Here is a 14,401-nt window from a genome sequence, read left to right as displayed (position 1 = left end):
TAAACCCAGCCAGCCCTTGTGTGAAGTATAACAAACGTTTTTTTGTTGCTAAACTGCAACAACGGGTGAGTGTGTTTTAGTTAAAATTGAATTTTCAGAAGTGAACAAGACCACCGGGACACGGAACGTAAGGGGAGCCACAGCTGGGCAGATTGTAAAGTGGGACTGTGAAAATTAATTTAATTAAAATTATATTTTATACGACAATGGAAGGCGGTGTACGGGTACGGGTTCCTTTAGAATTTAATATACTTCAAAGTACACGCACAGTATTACGACAGCAAGCGCAGCGCGAATGTTTTTAATAGACGTCTAACCTTCCAATGCAACCTTCCCTTTTGGCATCTGGATGCAAGTTGTATCGTAAAGCTTCAGTTTCTTTTTGTTTTTTTTTTTTTGTCTACTACATTTCAACACCTTGGTTCCGCACCTTGGTCAAGGTGAAATGTGTTCTACTCATACACACACCCGGGGTCGCAATTCAATTATCCTCCAGCTGCAGCATCATAAATCGAGCAGAGCCGGGCGAGCGTTTGATTAAATATTTGCTGGTTTTCGCTTCGCTTCCGTGCACACGTATCGTTGTGCACACGCTACTGCCGTACATGCATTGGAACGTAGCTACCGATTCCAGGGCGAATTAGTTCCTGTATCAACCTTTTCTCACAGGGCAATGTTGCTAGTTCTGGTAGCGCTAGTAGTTGTTAGCTCCCCAAAGATCTTCCCTGTGACTGAAGGGTGCTTTCACGCGATGAAAATTTATCGCCCCCGGTTGCTGCTGCCCTAAATTCGCACAGCACTTCTTTGTCGTGGCAACTTTCTCGCCATGAAATTTATGTCCTGTTTATTTCGAGGGCAGACAGATGCTGGTGGCGCATGTCTGTGTGGAGTTGGATGTTGTCAACTATCAGGCCAATGACGCCACGGTTTAATGAAGTCATAAAATAAGTCGGATGGTAGTAGTTACCCCACTGGGCACTAATTCTCACAGGCTGTGATGGGTGATGTAGAGGCCAGAACAAAGTAGAGCCAATTAACTAAGTAAGTAGGATGGCAAGGATTGGTTGCTATAGCGACGAAAAGGACTCGGAAATGGAAAACAATTCAACTTAAGGTTTTGTTGAATAATACAAAAATACGTTTGAAATGGTATAGATCTCCCTGCTGTAGTGCAATTTGCCGTCATTCAGGCGATATTGCACAATGGCGCCTAAATGTATGCAAATTTGAAAAGTATCGTACATAGTCGATAAAAGGCGATTTGGTACCCAGTAACACACCTTTTAAATCAATATTTGGACTAAACGGACAGGTACACCAAGAACTGTAAATGGTTTATTGTAAAATTACACATATAATTGAGCTGTTTACTATTGCCTGAATAATGTAGTACTCCGATTGTTCAACCTAATCGGTATAATTTGAAAACGTTTCTTGTTTCTCAAGGCTTTCTTTTGCACACCGGAAGTATATTATCAAAACTGCAACTCTTTCAGCCACCATTCGTTGGTTCGCTAGTTCACCCAGTCGTGGCGGTAAGGAGCCCTATTCAACCTATTAAAAAATGTTCTCGTTGGGCAAATCTCACCAGTACCTCGAGCTGAGCTACAATCGCATCTACGAAGTGTTTCATTGGTTTCTGAAAATTTGTCTGCTGCGCATCTTCGACGATGACTTTCTGGTGGCCCGCATTCCGACCACTTTGTTTCAGTTTCACGAAACGGAGCTGGTCATTTCGCTCTGTATCATTCTGCTGCATGCGTGCAGCTACCGGAACGATCTCGACACAATCATACTGAGCGTGTCGGCGTTTGTGTCCGCGTTCGAGCTGATGCTCAAAATCAACGGCATGGTCTATCGGCGCAAACAGATCGCGGCGATGATCCGTACCGTGCTGAGCGATCGCAGCTCTCTGAACGGTCCGATCGAGGCTGCCATCTGCGGGAAGTATCTGCGCTTAGCAAGGTAAGGAATGTGTAATTTTGCAGCTAAATTTTCGACATTTTCATTTTCCCACAAACCACAGAAAGCTCTTGCTGGTCACAATCCTGTCCTACCTGACGACGGGCGCAATGCTGCTAATCTATCCCGTGCTGTCGGGTGGGCTCGCCGACCGAACCCTTCCACTGGGCTATTCGATACCGTTTGCTGACTACCGCACCCATCCCTGGTATCTGATCAACTATCTGCTGCAGATCGTGCAGGTGCAGTGGGTGGCGCTGGTGTTTGTGGGGCTGGATGGTCCCTTCTATCTGTTTGTGTGCTACTCGGCCTCCCAGCTGGAGATATTGATTGTGTATCTGCGCCAAATTGGCGAAAGGTAAGCGTTACGCCTAAAGGTATGCAATCGGAAGACATTCGCTTCGCTTATTGTGCGTGTCTTTCAGTCCCGATAACGTGCAGGAGCAGCGACGATTGATGCGGAAGGTGTTTGAAATCCATACCGGACTTTCTCAGTGAGTTTTTTGTATCTCGTTTTGTCTCGTGCTTCATCTACGTCTGCTTTTTGGTTGGTTTAGATTCGTTGCTCGATGTTCCAGCATCTACCGGGAGGTGTACCTGATGCAGGTGCTCTGCTCGATCGTCCACATCTGTGTGTCGTTGTTTCACATTCAGATCAAGTTTAAAAATGGTTCATACGGCATGCTGCTGACTAATGTGAACAAAATATGGCTATTCTGCTACTGTGGTGAGCTGGTCGTGAGCAAGGCGGCCGAGTTCAGTACCGCCGTGTACGCGAATCAATGGTACCGGCTGTGGAATCGACGGGATCTGCAGGACATTCTGTTTATGCTGCGGAACGCCCAGCGCAACTATGGCTTCAGCATCGGCGGGTTTGGCTTTCTGTCCTTTGCCACCTTTACAGCGGTAAGGTTTCGTAGGGCGCTCGCTCGATCCGCTTCCTTTATGGTCGCTTTACACGAACCATCACCACCGTTTCGCCTGTTGTTTTTTGTTGGCAGGTTATGAAAACTGCCTACAGCTGTAACGCCTTCCTGCACCGGGTGATGAACTGAATGTACGGCATTAACGACCGTCAAAAGGATACAATCATTGCTTAACCACCTTAAGGATTGGCACCGTAGCACCGGCAGAAAAGTTTCAAACTCAACCAGTGGCTTCGCGACACCTCACCCACCTTCACGCAGCCGCACAAAATAAAGTAATTTGCATAACACCGGTGCCGGAAATTGTTTTGCCAACCGCTCACAAAAAGCTGTTTTCTCACCCGTTCCTTAATTTGGAAGAACAAGCCGCCCGCACGCTCCTCCCCTCCCACAAAACAGTGGGTGGAAACAGACTTGAAGGTTGCTGAAGTTTTGAAAGAAGTGATAATGAGTTTTGTCTGTCGTTTTGGTGGCGATAGTTCGTGTGGCCAAAGCCGCCTTCTGCCTTGTCGCCATGCGCTTCATCTTGACAGTGGGGCGTTAAAATTCGTCACCAACCACTAATCGCTCCCAGCTCTGACGTCACGACACTCCGTCGTGGATCTGTTTTGCTGAGTCGTTGTGTGTGTGTTTATGTTTGTGCCTTTGCCCCTGCCTGGAGCTATCGTTCGCTTCTTCTCTTTTCATTTATTAATCGATTTCGTAATGTAAAGTACAGTCACCTAAACAAGCGGGCAAACGAAGGAAAATGAGTCTCACAGAACGAGCAAAGAGTAGCAAAAGAAAATGTACCCACAAATATATCTTCAAACATTTTTCAATTTCCATCATCAGCAGAGGTGCAATTTGTCTTCGTGCAAGGTTTCCACCAAACCCATCTTGCAAAGAAAATAAATAAATCCTGCCACTGTGTGCTACCCGAACCTCTTGTGGTTCGTTTGCTTCACTTTTCGGCAATACTCAGTCGTGGTTTGCCATTAAAAGCTTTACCTACAATAACGGTGTGCGCGGGTGTGTGTATTTCTTTTTTTAAAGCCATTTTTTTCTCTCGGGGACAGATCGATCCATTACCCTGCACAAACAAAGTGAATTGGCGAAATGAGAACCATTGCTTCCGGTTGCGGTTGTATGACTGTTAGAAATGATTTGAATTGCTGATGAGTTGTAGTGTGCTTTTTTCTCAACTCTCTTCTTATACGGTCCCGTTTTGTCCCATCCCATGAAGAGGAAAAGTCAAATTAGATTCTGCAGCCTTGCGGGATCGAGCGCCAATCTGGCAGATATGTAGTGGTGGTGCAAATTTATTCCACCAAAAATGAAAACGGAAGCTGCGTGAATGGCGGCAGCGGCGGGATAGAGGAACACAGTACCAGCGACGTGACAACCATCAACGATGCATCAATCGTAGTAGCAGGCCGGTGGAAGCAAGCAGCACTCCCGAAAGCGTAAGCGGCGAACCTCCGTTGCAGCCGTCGGTGTTGCAATGGCAAACGAGTTCCTCGTGGCCACCGTTTTCCAGGTTGTAGCAGGGACGGCGGGAATGTTCATAGCCACACTCGCGCACTACTCGGACATGATCCGGTAAGCTGCCACCGAGTACTAGAGAAAAGAGAGAGAGAGAGAGACAAAAAGAGAGAATGCTGTGGTTAGCTTTGCAAGATCAAAAGGCATTCCGTTCGGACGGGGTTGCTTCTTGGTAACTTACTGAGTATGTCCATCTTTCTACAGAGCGGTGGACGGCCCTGAGCGTCCGGTGGACATTCGACCAGCAGCCGTCCGGGTACGGTGCGATTATCCCGGTACTCCTCCTCGGTGAAGTTGGCCGGCAGTGAAAAGCATTCCGAGTTGTCGTACGAGTTGCAGGTGTAGCAACGGAGTGCGGTTGCTAAGGAGAATTGAAGCAAAGAACAACACATCCATAGTAACGTGAGATCTTGTAGCTGTCTGTCTTAGTAGCAAGTGGAATCCAGTTGGAGGTGGTTGAAGAAGCTTTGAAAATAGTACAAGGTATGTTCTCCATTTTGCTTCCAGCTCTACTATTAGTGAAGGTTAAACGCAGAGCCATAAATTCCTATCGAAAAGCGGTGTGGTATAAAAACTCATGCCCCATGTTTGTGTATCGCGTCGTAAATTATTCTACGACCTCGACTACACAATCTCTCGGCCACACACACACCCCTCAGCTCATAGGCTCATGATTATTACGTGCAAAATATGATCCTGCCTTCCACGTGGCAGCGTATAATAAACGCACGTGCCGCTAACAATTAGACCCCAATGTTACGGTTTACTTTTATGTTCATGGTCTGCCCACCGTATCCAAAAAAAGAAAGGTGTGCCATGAAGAACCTTTCGCCTTTATGTGGGGAAAGTAAGCCAAATTTCGTTTTGGGTCAAAATCCTTCCCCATAAGGGCAGGACTGTCGGTAGGAGTGGTAGTAATAAATAATTTCCAATTCATTGTGCTATGTAGCTACAATTACGCACGACGCTGTTAGAGTCGGCTTTGTAGCATTAGGTACGTCCAGTCGGAACCGTGACCGCCGTAAAAGAGTCCAATTTTGCATTTACAAAACACGAAAGAGCGTGCGCGTTTCGATCATGATGGAGTAGTGGAATTTTCATGGCATCCTATAGCAGTGACATTTGAAATAACTCTCCCACACGGCTGTGGGATACACCGTAGAGGGGATTCTAATCAGATTCTGAACCAGATTAGCAGGTGTAAAACGAAAGGTCAAAGCTTTATTGCCAAAAAAACGAGTCGCTTATAGGCATCAGATAATCGATATTCAGCTCTATACACTAATTGGAATTTTTACATTCGTAATAGATGCCGGGAAAGAAAGGCAAGATAACGAGCTTCCGGGATGGACACCATCAAAGGATAAGCAAGCTTTCCTGGAAGGACCGGCAATTGTTTATCCAGTCCAGTTCTCGTATCGAACACAACGAAATCATGAATTATTAATGGGAAGATGGCCTTTACTCGCACACACATATCCTCTCAGGGACACTGGGACACACAGGAACACACGTGGTCGGAACCACTAACGAAGTGGCTGTATTTTCATGACACTCGAACCGGTCGGTAAAACGCATGGAAAATGCAAACAGATTTTCCAATCATACATTTCACCGTCCGTGGTCATCGCACCTTGTCCACCTTGCCCCGTGGTGGTGGTGGTGGGACAGCATAAATAAACAATCCAGCAGCAGCAGCAGCAGCAGCAGGTGTCGACGATGCGTCCAAGCCCACTTGTAACGAGCGCTGTGTACACAGTGTTAATGCAATGTCTCGTTCTTATCGGACCGCGGCAAATCTTCCCATTTTCCCCCCGACGGGGGGGCAAGGGGGGACGGGAGGCCGGATGGTACTGTTGACAGCATGTCAGTTGTGTCGGTAGTGCCAACGAAAACCGGTGTCCGCGCAAGGTATGCGATAAACGCGTACATTCCGGGTCACTTCCCTGCCTGCTTCTTCACATCAATCAACACCGTTGCGGGCAACGTCGCGCAGTAAAAGCAGGGTCCAGTGCAGGGAGGCAAAAAAAAGCGGGGACAGAGAATGGGGTGAAATCTATTAATTATTCGTACCTCACGCGGGAGCTAACAAAAGAAATGGGGAAGGGAGCGGTGGAACATGACAAACACGCGGTCCGTGTCAGGGTGGAATTTGTTGGGGAAAAAACTGGGCTGGAATGTGATCTTACTACACTGATTAGCTGATTGATAAAACGGCCTTGTCACGCTGTGTTTAGGCGACCTTGCCTAGTGTGAGGGAGTGTCGTTGTTTGGTTTTGACAAGATAGTAATCACTTTGGGAATGTAAATGAGGGTTCCTTTCTTTTCAAAGTACAGCCACGCGATAAGGCTGGAGAATTTAGTGACTAATTGATGGCTGATTCTAGTGGATTAGAAAAGGAGCTTAAAGTAACACATTTAACGGCACTGTTTCGTAATTTTCACTAAAAATTCACACACACACATACGGATCCACTTGCCAGTGTAACGCTTCTTACCAGAACTCGCGGCAAATAAAACCACCGCAAGGATGGTGAGGCCCAACCGACTGGTAGCTGCCATCATATCACAAAACTTGCCACAATTCTGCACAAAAACCAACCACACTAGCCCGAACCGCTCGCACCGGACAACTGACCCGAGCGCATCGATCGACCGGTGATCTTATGTTGGCAATGTTATCATCTTCCTGCCATTAATCGCCCTCCCCAAAAGCCATCCGTTTAGCGTAGCTTAAACCGGTACCGATCCGGATACTTGCGGATTGTTGTGGATTCATGTCGCACGCCCGCTTTTGCCCAGAGCTTCCTGTTTATTTCTTGCCAGAGAGGTTTATGATTGTTTTTGGCGATGACTCTGGGTGGACTTGCTGAAGATCAGTTGTAAATCGAACATACCTATTATCATGTACATTTATACACCTTTGAGTAGTAGGAGTAGTCTGCTACCAGTTCTCAGGTGGGGGAGGAAAAGAATAGCCTTTTACTGTGTATTTTGAATTGCGCTTCGTGTGTCGTGTGGCGCTAATCATGTCGTCATCGATGGCGTTGCTATTAATTAGCGTACAATTAATGATCAATAAATCACGCACCGGCACAACACGATCGCTTCGCTTCGGCTGTTTCGGGGGCCGGTTTTGGTTGGCCGGAAATAGCCATAAACGTGCTTAGATCCTTTAGTCAGTAGTGTGCCAGAAGCCCTAACTTAACACATTTCCAGTCTACTGACATTCTGCAAAGCATTACTCGCGAAGGTCCCGGAATATTGCTTGTGCCACGTGAATGCTCACGATTGGAGCACGTGAGTGGGAAGAATGGTTCAACTGGAAGGAGACCGTTTTTTTCTACATCAAAATGATCTTAACATTGGATAAAATCAACTAAAAATCTTGTTTCTTATTTAAATGCAATGCGCCTCAATACAGGGTTTCCCACGATTTATTGGTTGGTTTCCATCAATTTTTGGTGGATTCCCATATTTTTTTGTGCGTTCCCTCGATTTTGTGGTCGTTTCTCAGAATTTTTTGGTCCAATTGTATTGATATCCAATCGGAAAATACCAATAAATTATGGGAACGAACCAAAAATCTATGGGATACGATCAAAAAATTGTGGGAACTGACCAATAAATCGTGGGAAACCCTGTAAGACCTGTCTTACAAAAAATGAAGATAGTCAAACCATTGGCGCTCAGTTTTAGAATTGAACTACGTTAGGCCTTGCAAGTATCGGAGTTGCTAGAAATTAAAAAAAAGAAATTAAAAACAGGCCTGTACATATTTAAAACTGGCCCCAACTAAAATTGCAACTAAATACTCATTTTGGAGGTATAGTATCACATTAATCACAGCCTCGATAGCGCTGTTGGTAGCGCGTAAGTCTCATAATCACATTAGAACTGCAATAGATTGATTCATATGTTTTCATTGTCGCTTTTTCCTTCCCTTGTGCATATCTTTTTTCTCTTTTTGTCCCAAAGGAATAATGTAGGCTACTCTACTTGTTAAAAAGAGACAGAACACCTCAACATGTATGGTTGTCTCTTTCTCAAGGTGCTTATAGCTTGTATGCAAGTTGTTTATACAAACCTTGCCAGCTTATTGTGTTCTAAATTCTATATTTGAATTTAAAAAAAACGGCCACAAATGTAACGGGTTTTCAAAAATATTTAAAAATTTGCCGAAAAAGCGTTTCAGGGTTAGCTGTCTCTTTCTTTTCAAGATAGAAAAGGGACACAAATTTACTTTTATTACGGCCATCGGGTTGGTAAGAATTCGATTTATTTCTTCTCTAATGTGAACTGTAGCAAAAAGTGATGTTTGTTTGTTTGTTTTAGTATAAAACGAACCGAAAATGCAGTACACAGAGTGCAGTGAACATCTTCATCCCTTACGCTTTATGTTTGTCTATGAACCAGAGCTATGGCGTTAAAATGTCTTTAGCATTAATAATGATTTCTTTGAATGGCATCTTCCCATGCTGTATGCGCGCATTACTATTTCTTCTTTGCTTTCTATCATTTCATTTAAGTATTTTTAAAGTACTAAATTAATCATAATGTAACATGTCAGGGGCTTCAATTTAACTTCCGACCAATCAATTGCACACTCCCAGCCAAGCGAATTTTGCGTAACAAACCATCGTAACCGAGTTATGCTTAATATTACACAATTTACTTTTATGCTATTTAAACTTTACATTAGTGTGCTAATTATTTATTTGCTGCTGCGACCACACTCACCTAATAAATCGTTCCGCCGTCAAACAACTACATAACAACTACGTGTCTACAAAACAAGGAAATAGTTCGAGAGAAGAAGATCAAGAATGGGTTGTAATTTATTTGAATGTGTATGTGTGTTTTGTTTTTTTCTCTTCTATTGTATTGAACTTCATGTACGACTCCATCCGCGCTCGTGCTGTAGTCATTTTTATGCGCATTGACGAAACACACTTGCGTCTCCCACGGTTCCGCTTTTCCGTGCGTCGTGTGAATTGAAGAAAAACACCGTTGCTACAAATTCCGGCCTCCGGGGGCCGAGCCTTCCAAAGGCTAGGCCCCCATCCGGCAACACAGAAGCACGCCGTAAGCCGTGGGAGGAACGCGCACGAGCGCACACACACAGGACGAAGCGATTCTGGCAGCTTAGTTTTGTTTTATTTTTCTCGAGTTTTCTCTGTTTTATTTATTCAGCTTTTATTATACTTCTAACAATCCCGACACTCTTTCCCTAGGCGCTCCCTAAAGGACAATGGAGATGGGGGGCTTGATGCTGCTGTGTTTGCATTATTCTTACTACTGCTGCTGCTGCTGCTGCTGCTGCAATTTGCGTTTTTTTATGTGTCTCTCTCGTGTTACTGTTTTTAAACTGATTTTTCTTGTTTTTATCTTTAAATGGTATTATTAAAGGTGAAACATACGCGGGCGGTGCGCGCCGTTTCCGTTTCGTCGTGTTTTGTGTGTGTGTATTAAGCTTGTACCGCGGGCGACGCCGGCCTGTCTGCTATTATATCTGTAACGAAATAATCTATTAAAATCTAAACTCTGTCTGATGCATTTTCTGGTTGAACACTTGCGCTGCCACAATAAATGTTTCTTCCCTACTACCGCGTCTGCACACGCTCTTTCGCTCGATGGCGAAGCAGCATGGCGCAGCACGAAACGCGTTTTGCATTAGATTCGGGTTCTTAAAATAGCGTAACGTAGACATTTTTTTTTACAAAATTCGTACACCTCGTCGATTCGATTCGGTCGGTTGTATTTTAAAAAAATCTTGATGCTCGATGCTTTATAAGGGGGGATGCGCACGTTGGGCCATTAGTCGATCGAGACTTGACTAACACTGACAAGATCAACAACAACGGGAAGGAAAACGGGATCCTTTTGTTTGTTGGTGGAATGATTACCATCGAATGGGATAAATCTGAATTGAAACAATTCCGCAACGTTGGAATGTGTTTTTTTGGAATCCTTAAACTAAATCCGTAACGTGTGTGTACACACACACACACTTTCACAACTTTCACCGCTATTGACTTGGTCAATTCGTGATGGAAAAAGCGATGATCCTTCTCCTCCTTCCCGAGCCCCGAAGAGAGAGAAAAAAGGGAAGTAGTCAACCGGCGGGACAGGAGGAGAGGCGAATTAGAGAAAGAAACTAGAGCTCTCCACTAGCCTGTTCGGTGGTGGATATGTGCCGGTGGAATTGGAACCGTTGATTGGATTAAGCACGAATCAGGAAAGCGATTGCACCGAACAGCAGCACGCCGAAGGTGACGGACAGCGAGGATGCACCGTTGCAATTGTCATCGTAGCAGGCGCACACCTCCTGACGTCCACCGAACCCGGAGCGCTGGTAGCAGCGGCCCTGTGTGTAGAGAAAGAAACGAACGCACGAAAACGATGAGTGACATCCGGGGGGATCGACATGAATGGAAGAGGTTAAACCCGCGCGGCTACGTACCTTGTAGGAGGACTCATCCCAGCCGCATCCACGGATCACTCGGTTGTCTGGTGGCACTGTTGATGGAGCGAGAGAGAGAGAGAGATAGGGATGTTAAGTAAGTGCACTAAAGGCGCACACGCCACCATCACGCCACACTAGCACTACTTACGGTTGTTCACCGGGAACTCGATGATCTGGACAATCTTCCGGCAGAAGGTGTACTTGTTGCCGTCCTTGTGGTCGTTGCAGTCGACCGACATCGAGTCCGGCGGGTTGTCGTGCGTGCAGGTCGAGTCCTCCGCACTGTTGCACTCGAAGCAACGGATGGCATCACCTGTGTAAATTTGAAAAAAGAAAAGAGCAAGCCATTTTAATCAATCCAAGTAGTCATGTTTGTTACATCCCAAGATGCATTGGTAACGTTTCGTTTCAGGGGTTTTTTTTTTTCAAGTCAAACACTACTCCAAGTGTCTACCCTCAGAGAGTATGTAGTATGTCATGTGTGTCCATTTGTGAGGCTTATCAGCACGGCGGCAAAATATTTACAAATTCATGGTTGAACAGCATTCAAAGAGAGACACTTAATTGGTAGTAGTCCCCCCCCCCCCCCCACCCCGTTTGTAGGCACGAGGCAAGAAAGGCACAGACTTTCCTAGATTCAACGCTGCGCAAGATTACCTTCAAACGGCAGCCACGCAATTGTGACAGATTGTGACGGGAGGTCGTTAAAACGAAGCCCCAGCGCGTCCACAATCTCCGTTCGATTAATCTCGTTTTCATCCCGTTTGCGATGATGACTTCATATTGCTATTGAGCGGCGGTAGTTTTTGCTTCGACGGAATAATGTAATGAATTGTCGATTGTCGTCGGTGCTATCTGTCGTGCCGATGAATATATTTAGCACAGTCGAACAACTTCACGCGGGGATTCCTTCCACTTCTAACAAGTTTCGACTGCAAGCACACGTGCTCCGAAAGATAAAAGTGTGTGTTCTTTTGCCCGTCATTCGCTACGTTGTATTGGCAATATTGGAGAACCTTTTTGCTTTTAAACCCGAACGTGTCCGTTAAGCGTTTCACGTGTGTAGTTTCACTTGCATACACCCCCTGTTTTAGAGGCATATTACATAATGCGGGTGTTCCTCGCTGGAGTTCCACTGATAGAACGGAACATTCAGAGACGTTGGAGTGCGATGGAGCGATGGTACGATGATGCCAATCATCATGAAACTTCTCAGTTAATTGGTTGCTTGGCTTAACTCCGTCAAGAAGAAGCGTTAATCTAATCAACCAACATTTTGCTGGTAGATTCTATTTGGATTCTCCAAAGTGCAGGGCCAATAGTTAGAGTTCGACCGTGGGTGTGGAACCAGAAGAGGATGTGTAAATAAAATGCTATTTTCTTCATTTCCATTAGCTGGCTGCAAACAGCGCTGCTCAAGAATTATTGTGCTCCGATGACCTTGAAGTCACAAAAATACCCAATTCCTATGGCATACTCGTCACTTTGTGCTCATACAGTTGGGCGCAACTTCAACAAGACGACGACAATCTGTACATTTCGATCGATCTAGTTACCGAAGGTAGTTGGTGTAGCGTCGCGCAGACACACACACCACCACCACCACTAGAAACACCAGGTCGTCATATGTTTGACGTTTGCAGAATATCGATCCAGGTCCGCGCGAATGTGCCTCCAAATTTCACCCGGCCTCGCTGGCCCTCAACCATCAGCCACCACAACCCCCTCGTATCCGGTTCGTCCGTAGGCTCTGGTGCAGGCTTACATAATCGTCCGGATTTTCTCCTCCAGGAGGAGACACACACACACACACGAATACATACACACCGACATTCGCGCATAGCAAAACGAAGGTGTCTCAACGAAGAGCTCTAGGACCTCTAGACGTAACTCTGTATCGGTTTTTGTACGCCTTTTAATCTCTCCAATGTGTGTTGCTCTAGCTCCCTCCTGTACCTCATCGTCTCGGATTTGTCCCAATAATGGAAAAAAACGGCAAACCATGCGCGGCCGAACTGACCTCGCGTGTGAATCACGGAACTCGGCCGATCGTTGGTCCCGTTTTCTTCTCGTAATGTTCAATTAAGGTTTGAATTGAATAATATCGCGTCACCGTGGTCGTCGTCGTCGTCTCCGTCGTTGTCGTCATGTGTCGTCCGACCCAAGCGTCATCGCGAACACGGGTGGTGGAGATAAGAGAACACCCGCGTAAGAGAGATTGACCTCCACACGAAAAGGAGATAAATCGTACGAATTTTCTTTAAATTCTGCACACTCTTCCGAAGGCAAATATGTTACTCAACGCTGTAGAGGAGAAATGTAATGTCTCAGGGTTAATATTAGGCAGTGTAACTTACCCTTCTGGATGAATACCGCAATCACCAGTAAGCTAACGAGAAACACGGACTGCAGCGAGGACATCATCGTGGGTCGTTGCGAGTGCTCTGGGACGTTCGGAAACTGTATGGGAAAACTTTTGAGAGCCTTTTTGGCGCCACTGGCTGCTTTCACCTGCCTGCCTTGCGTAACTACTTCACGTTAACCTGCCAAGAAAGAAAGAAGACAAACACACACACACGGGGGCGAGCACACACACACACACAAACAGAGGAGAGAACATGGGAGAATATTGGAATCGATTAATATTTTTCTCCGTTTTCCCAACCATGCGCATAAGCAGTACGAGGAAGTTGCAAACGGAATACACCGACAGAAGGAAACCATCATCCCCCTCCTCTTCTTTCTGTTGCACAACTGTGATTCGGAAAATGTAGCCTAACTATTTCTTTGCCTCGTCCCTTCCATTTTAACTGCACTGTCCAGTTCAATTTGGTTCTCATCACACGCTTTTTGCACCGACCCTAGCATTGCGTAAGAAGGTCAGGTCCTGGGACATTCAACTGGCACTGAGGGGTACGGGAGGTAACACAGTGAGCTCACTTTGTCCTGGTTGTGCGGTAAACTACACACATACATGCACACCCTACATATACCTCTAGTCAAATGTCCTTTGGGCTGAAAAAGAGCTCGATGCTAGAAATCAGGTCCTGCTGTGATTAGCACACACACACACACCCTCTACCCTTGTGCGATTACACAACCCATGGATAGTCCCCATCCAGGCCACACATACACACACACAACATGAAGTTTTGTCGTTTTTCTAATGTCCTTTTATAAGACTACCAAAACTGTCCTCTATCCAAAACTGTCCATTTCCTTCGCTCGGTGAATTCCGTATTGCTCCGTCGCACCCATTTTCAACTGCATAACCGGAAGTCACCCCACCGGCAGAAGGGGCACAGAACGGTAACTCCACGAACCTTGAGAGAAGCTGCCACAAGACGCGGAACACAACAACCGTACACTGGCACGAGTCACGACGAAATGTGCCAATATGGCCACTATGCTGTTACAAAGGTTGCAGCAGCAAGTGGCGCGAGCTAATGAGCTTTCCCTCCCCACCTAGGTCCGCTCGGAGAACCGTCCTAACGCGATCTCGTGCTCTCCTGGGTACTGTCAG

At 45.9% G+C, this 14,401-nt stretch overlaps 3 protein-coding genes across 6 annotated transcripts; 1 reads left to right on the top strand and 2 right to left on the bottom strand.

The window, feature by feature from the left end:
• Positions 1–1,401: 1,401 nt before the first annotated feature.
• LOC1277839 (odorant receptor 46a) lies at positions 1,402–4,354 on the top strand. 2 transcript variants are annotated; one of them, XM_317343.2, is made up of 5 exons: positions 1,543–1,965; positions 2,027–2,320; positions 2,388–2,456; positions 2,520–2,868; positions 2,964–4,354. In XM_317343.2, the coding sequence occupies exons 1-5, from the start codon at positions 1,565–1,567 to the stop codon at positions 3,015–3,017; spliced, it is 1,167 nt and encodes a 388-aa protein (XP_317343.2). In that variant the 5' UTR covers positions 1,543–1,564; the 3' UTR covers positions 3,018–4,354. The 2 variants fall into 2 exon arrangements, with proteins under 2 accessions (XP_061516717.1, XP_317343.2); XM_061660733.1 differs by having other exon boundaries at positions 1,402–1,965; positions 2,520–3,099.
• Positions 4,276–7,013, bottom strand: LOC133394050 (uncharacterized). The gene is made up of 3 exons (XM_061662417.1): positions 6,911–7,013; positions 4,594–4,773; positions 4,276–4,487 (listed from the first exon to the last, which is right to left on the bottom strand). Exons 1-3 carry the CDS (start codon positions 6,975–6,977, stop codon positions 4,276–4,278), a joined length of 459 nt encoding a protein of 152 aa, XP_061518401.1. The 5' UTR covers positions 6,978–7,013.
• Positions 7,014–9,561: 2,548 nt separating this feature from the next.
• On the bottom strand, positions 9,562–14,384 carry LOC1277840 (uncharacterized). 3 transcript variants are annotated; one of them, XM_317344.5, is made up of 5 exons: positions 14,202–14,384; positions 13,236–13,421; positions 11,027–11,191; positions 10,876–10,931; positions 9,562–10,779 (listed from the first exon to the last, which is right to left on the bottom strand). In XM_317344.5, exons 2-5 carry the CDS (start codon positions 13,300–13,302, stop codon positions 10,636–10,638), a joined length of 432 nt encoding a protein of 143 aa, XP_317344.5. In that variant the 5' UTR covers positions 13,303–13,421; positions 14,202–14,384; the 3' UTR covers positions 9,562–10,635. The 3 variants fall into 3 exon arrangements, with proteins under 3 accessions (XP_317344.5, XP_061516722.1, XP_061516721.1); XM_061660738.1 differs by having other exon boundaries at positions 14,167–14,264; XM_061660737.1 differs by having other exon boundaries at positions 9,562–10,931; positions 14,202–14,352.
• Between the last annotated feature and the right edge of the window lie 17 nt (positions 14,385–14,401).

Source organism: Anopheles gambiae, chromosome 3 (assembly GCF_943734735.2).
Source record: "Anopheles gambiae chromosome 3, idAnoGambNW_F1_1, whole genome shotgun sequence".
In the NCBI taxonomy this organism is placed as follows: domain Eukaryota; kingdom Metazoa; phylum Arthropoda; class Insecta; order Diptera; family Culicidae; genus Anopheles; species Anopheles gambiae.
The sequence above is the reverse complement of the archived record's forward strand: the minus strand, read 5'-3'. Positions and strand labels throughout refer to the sequence as shown.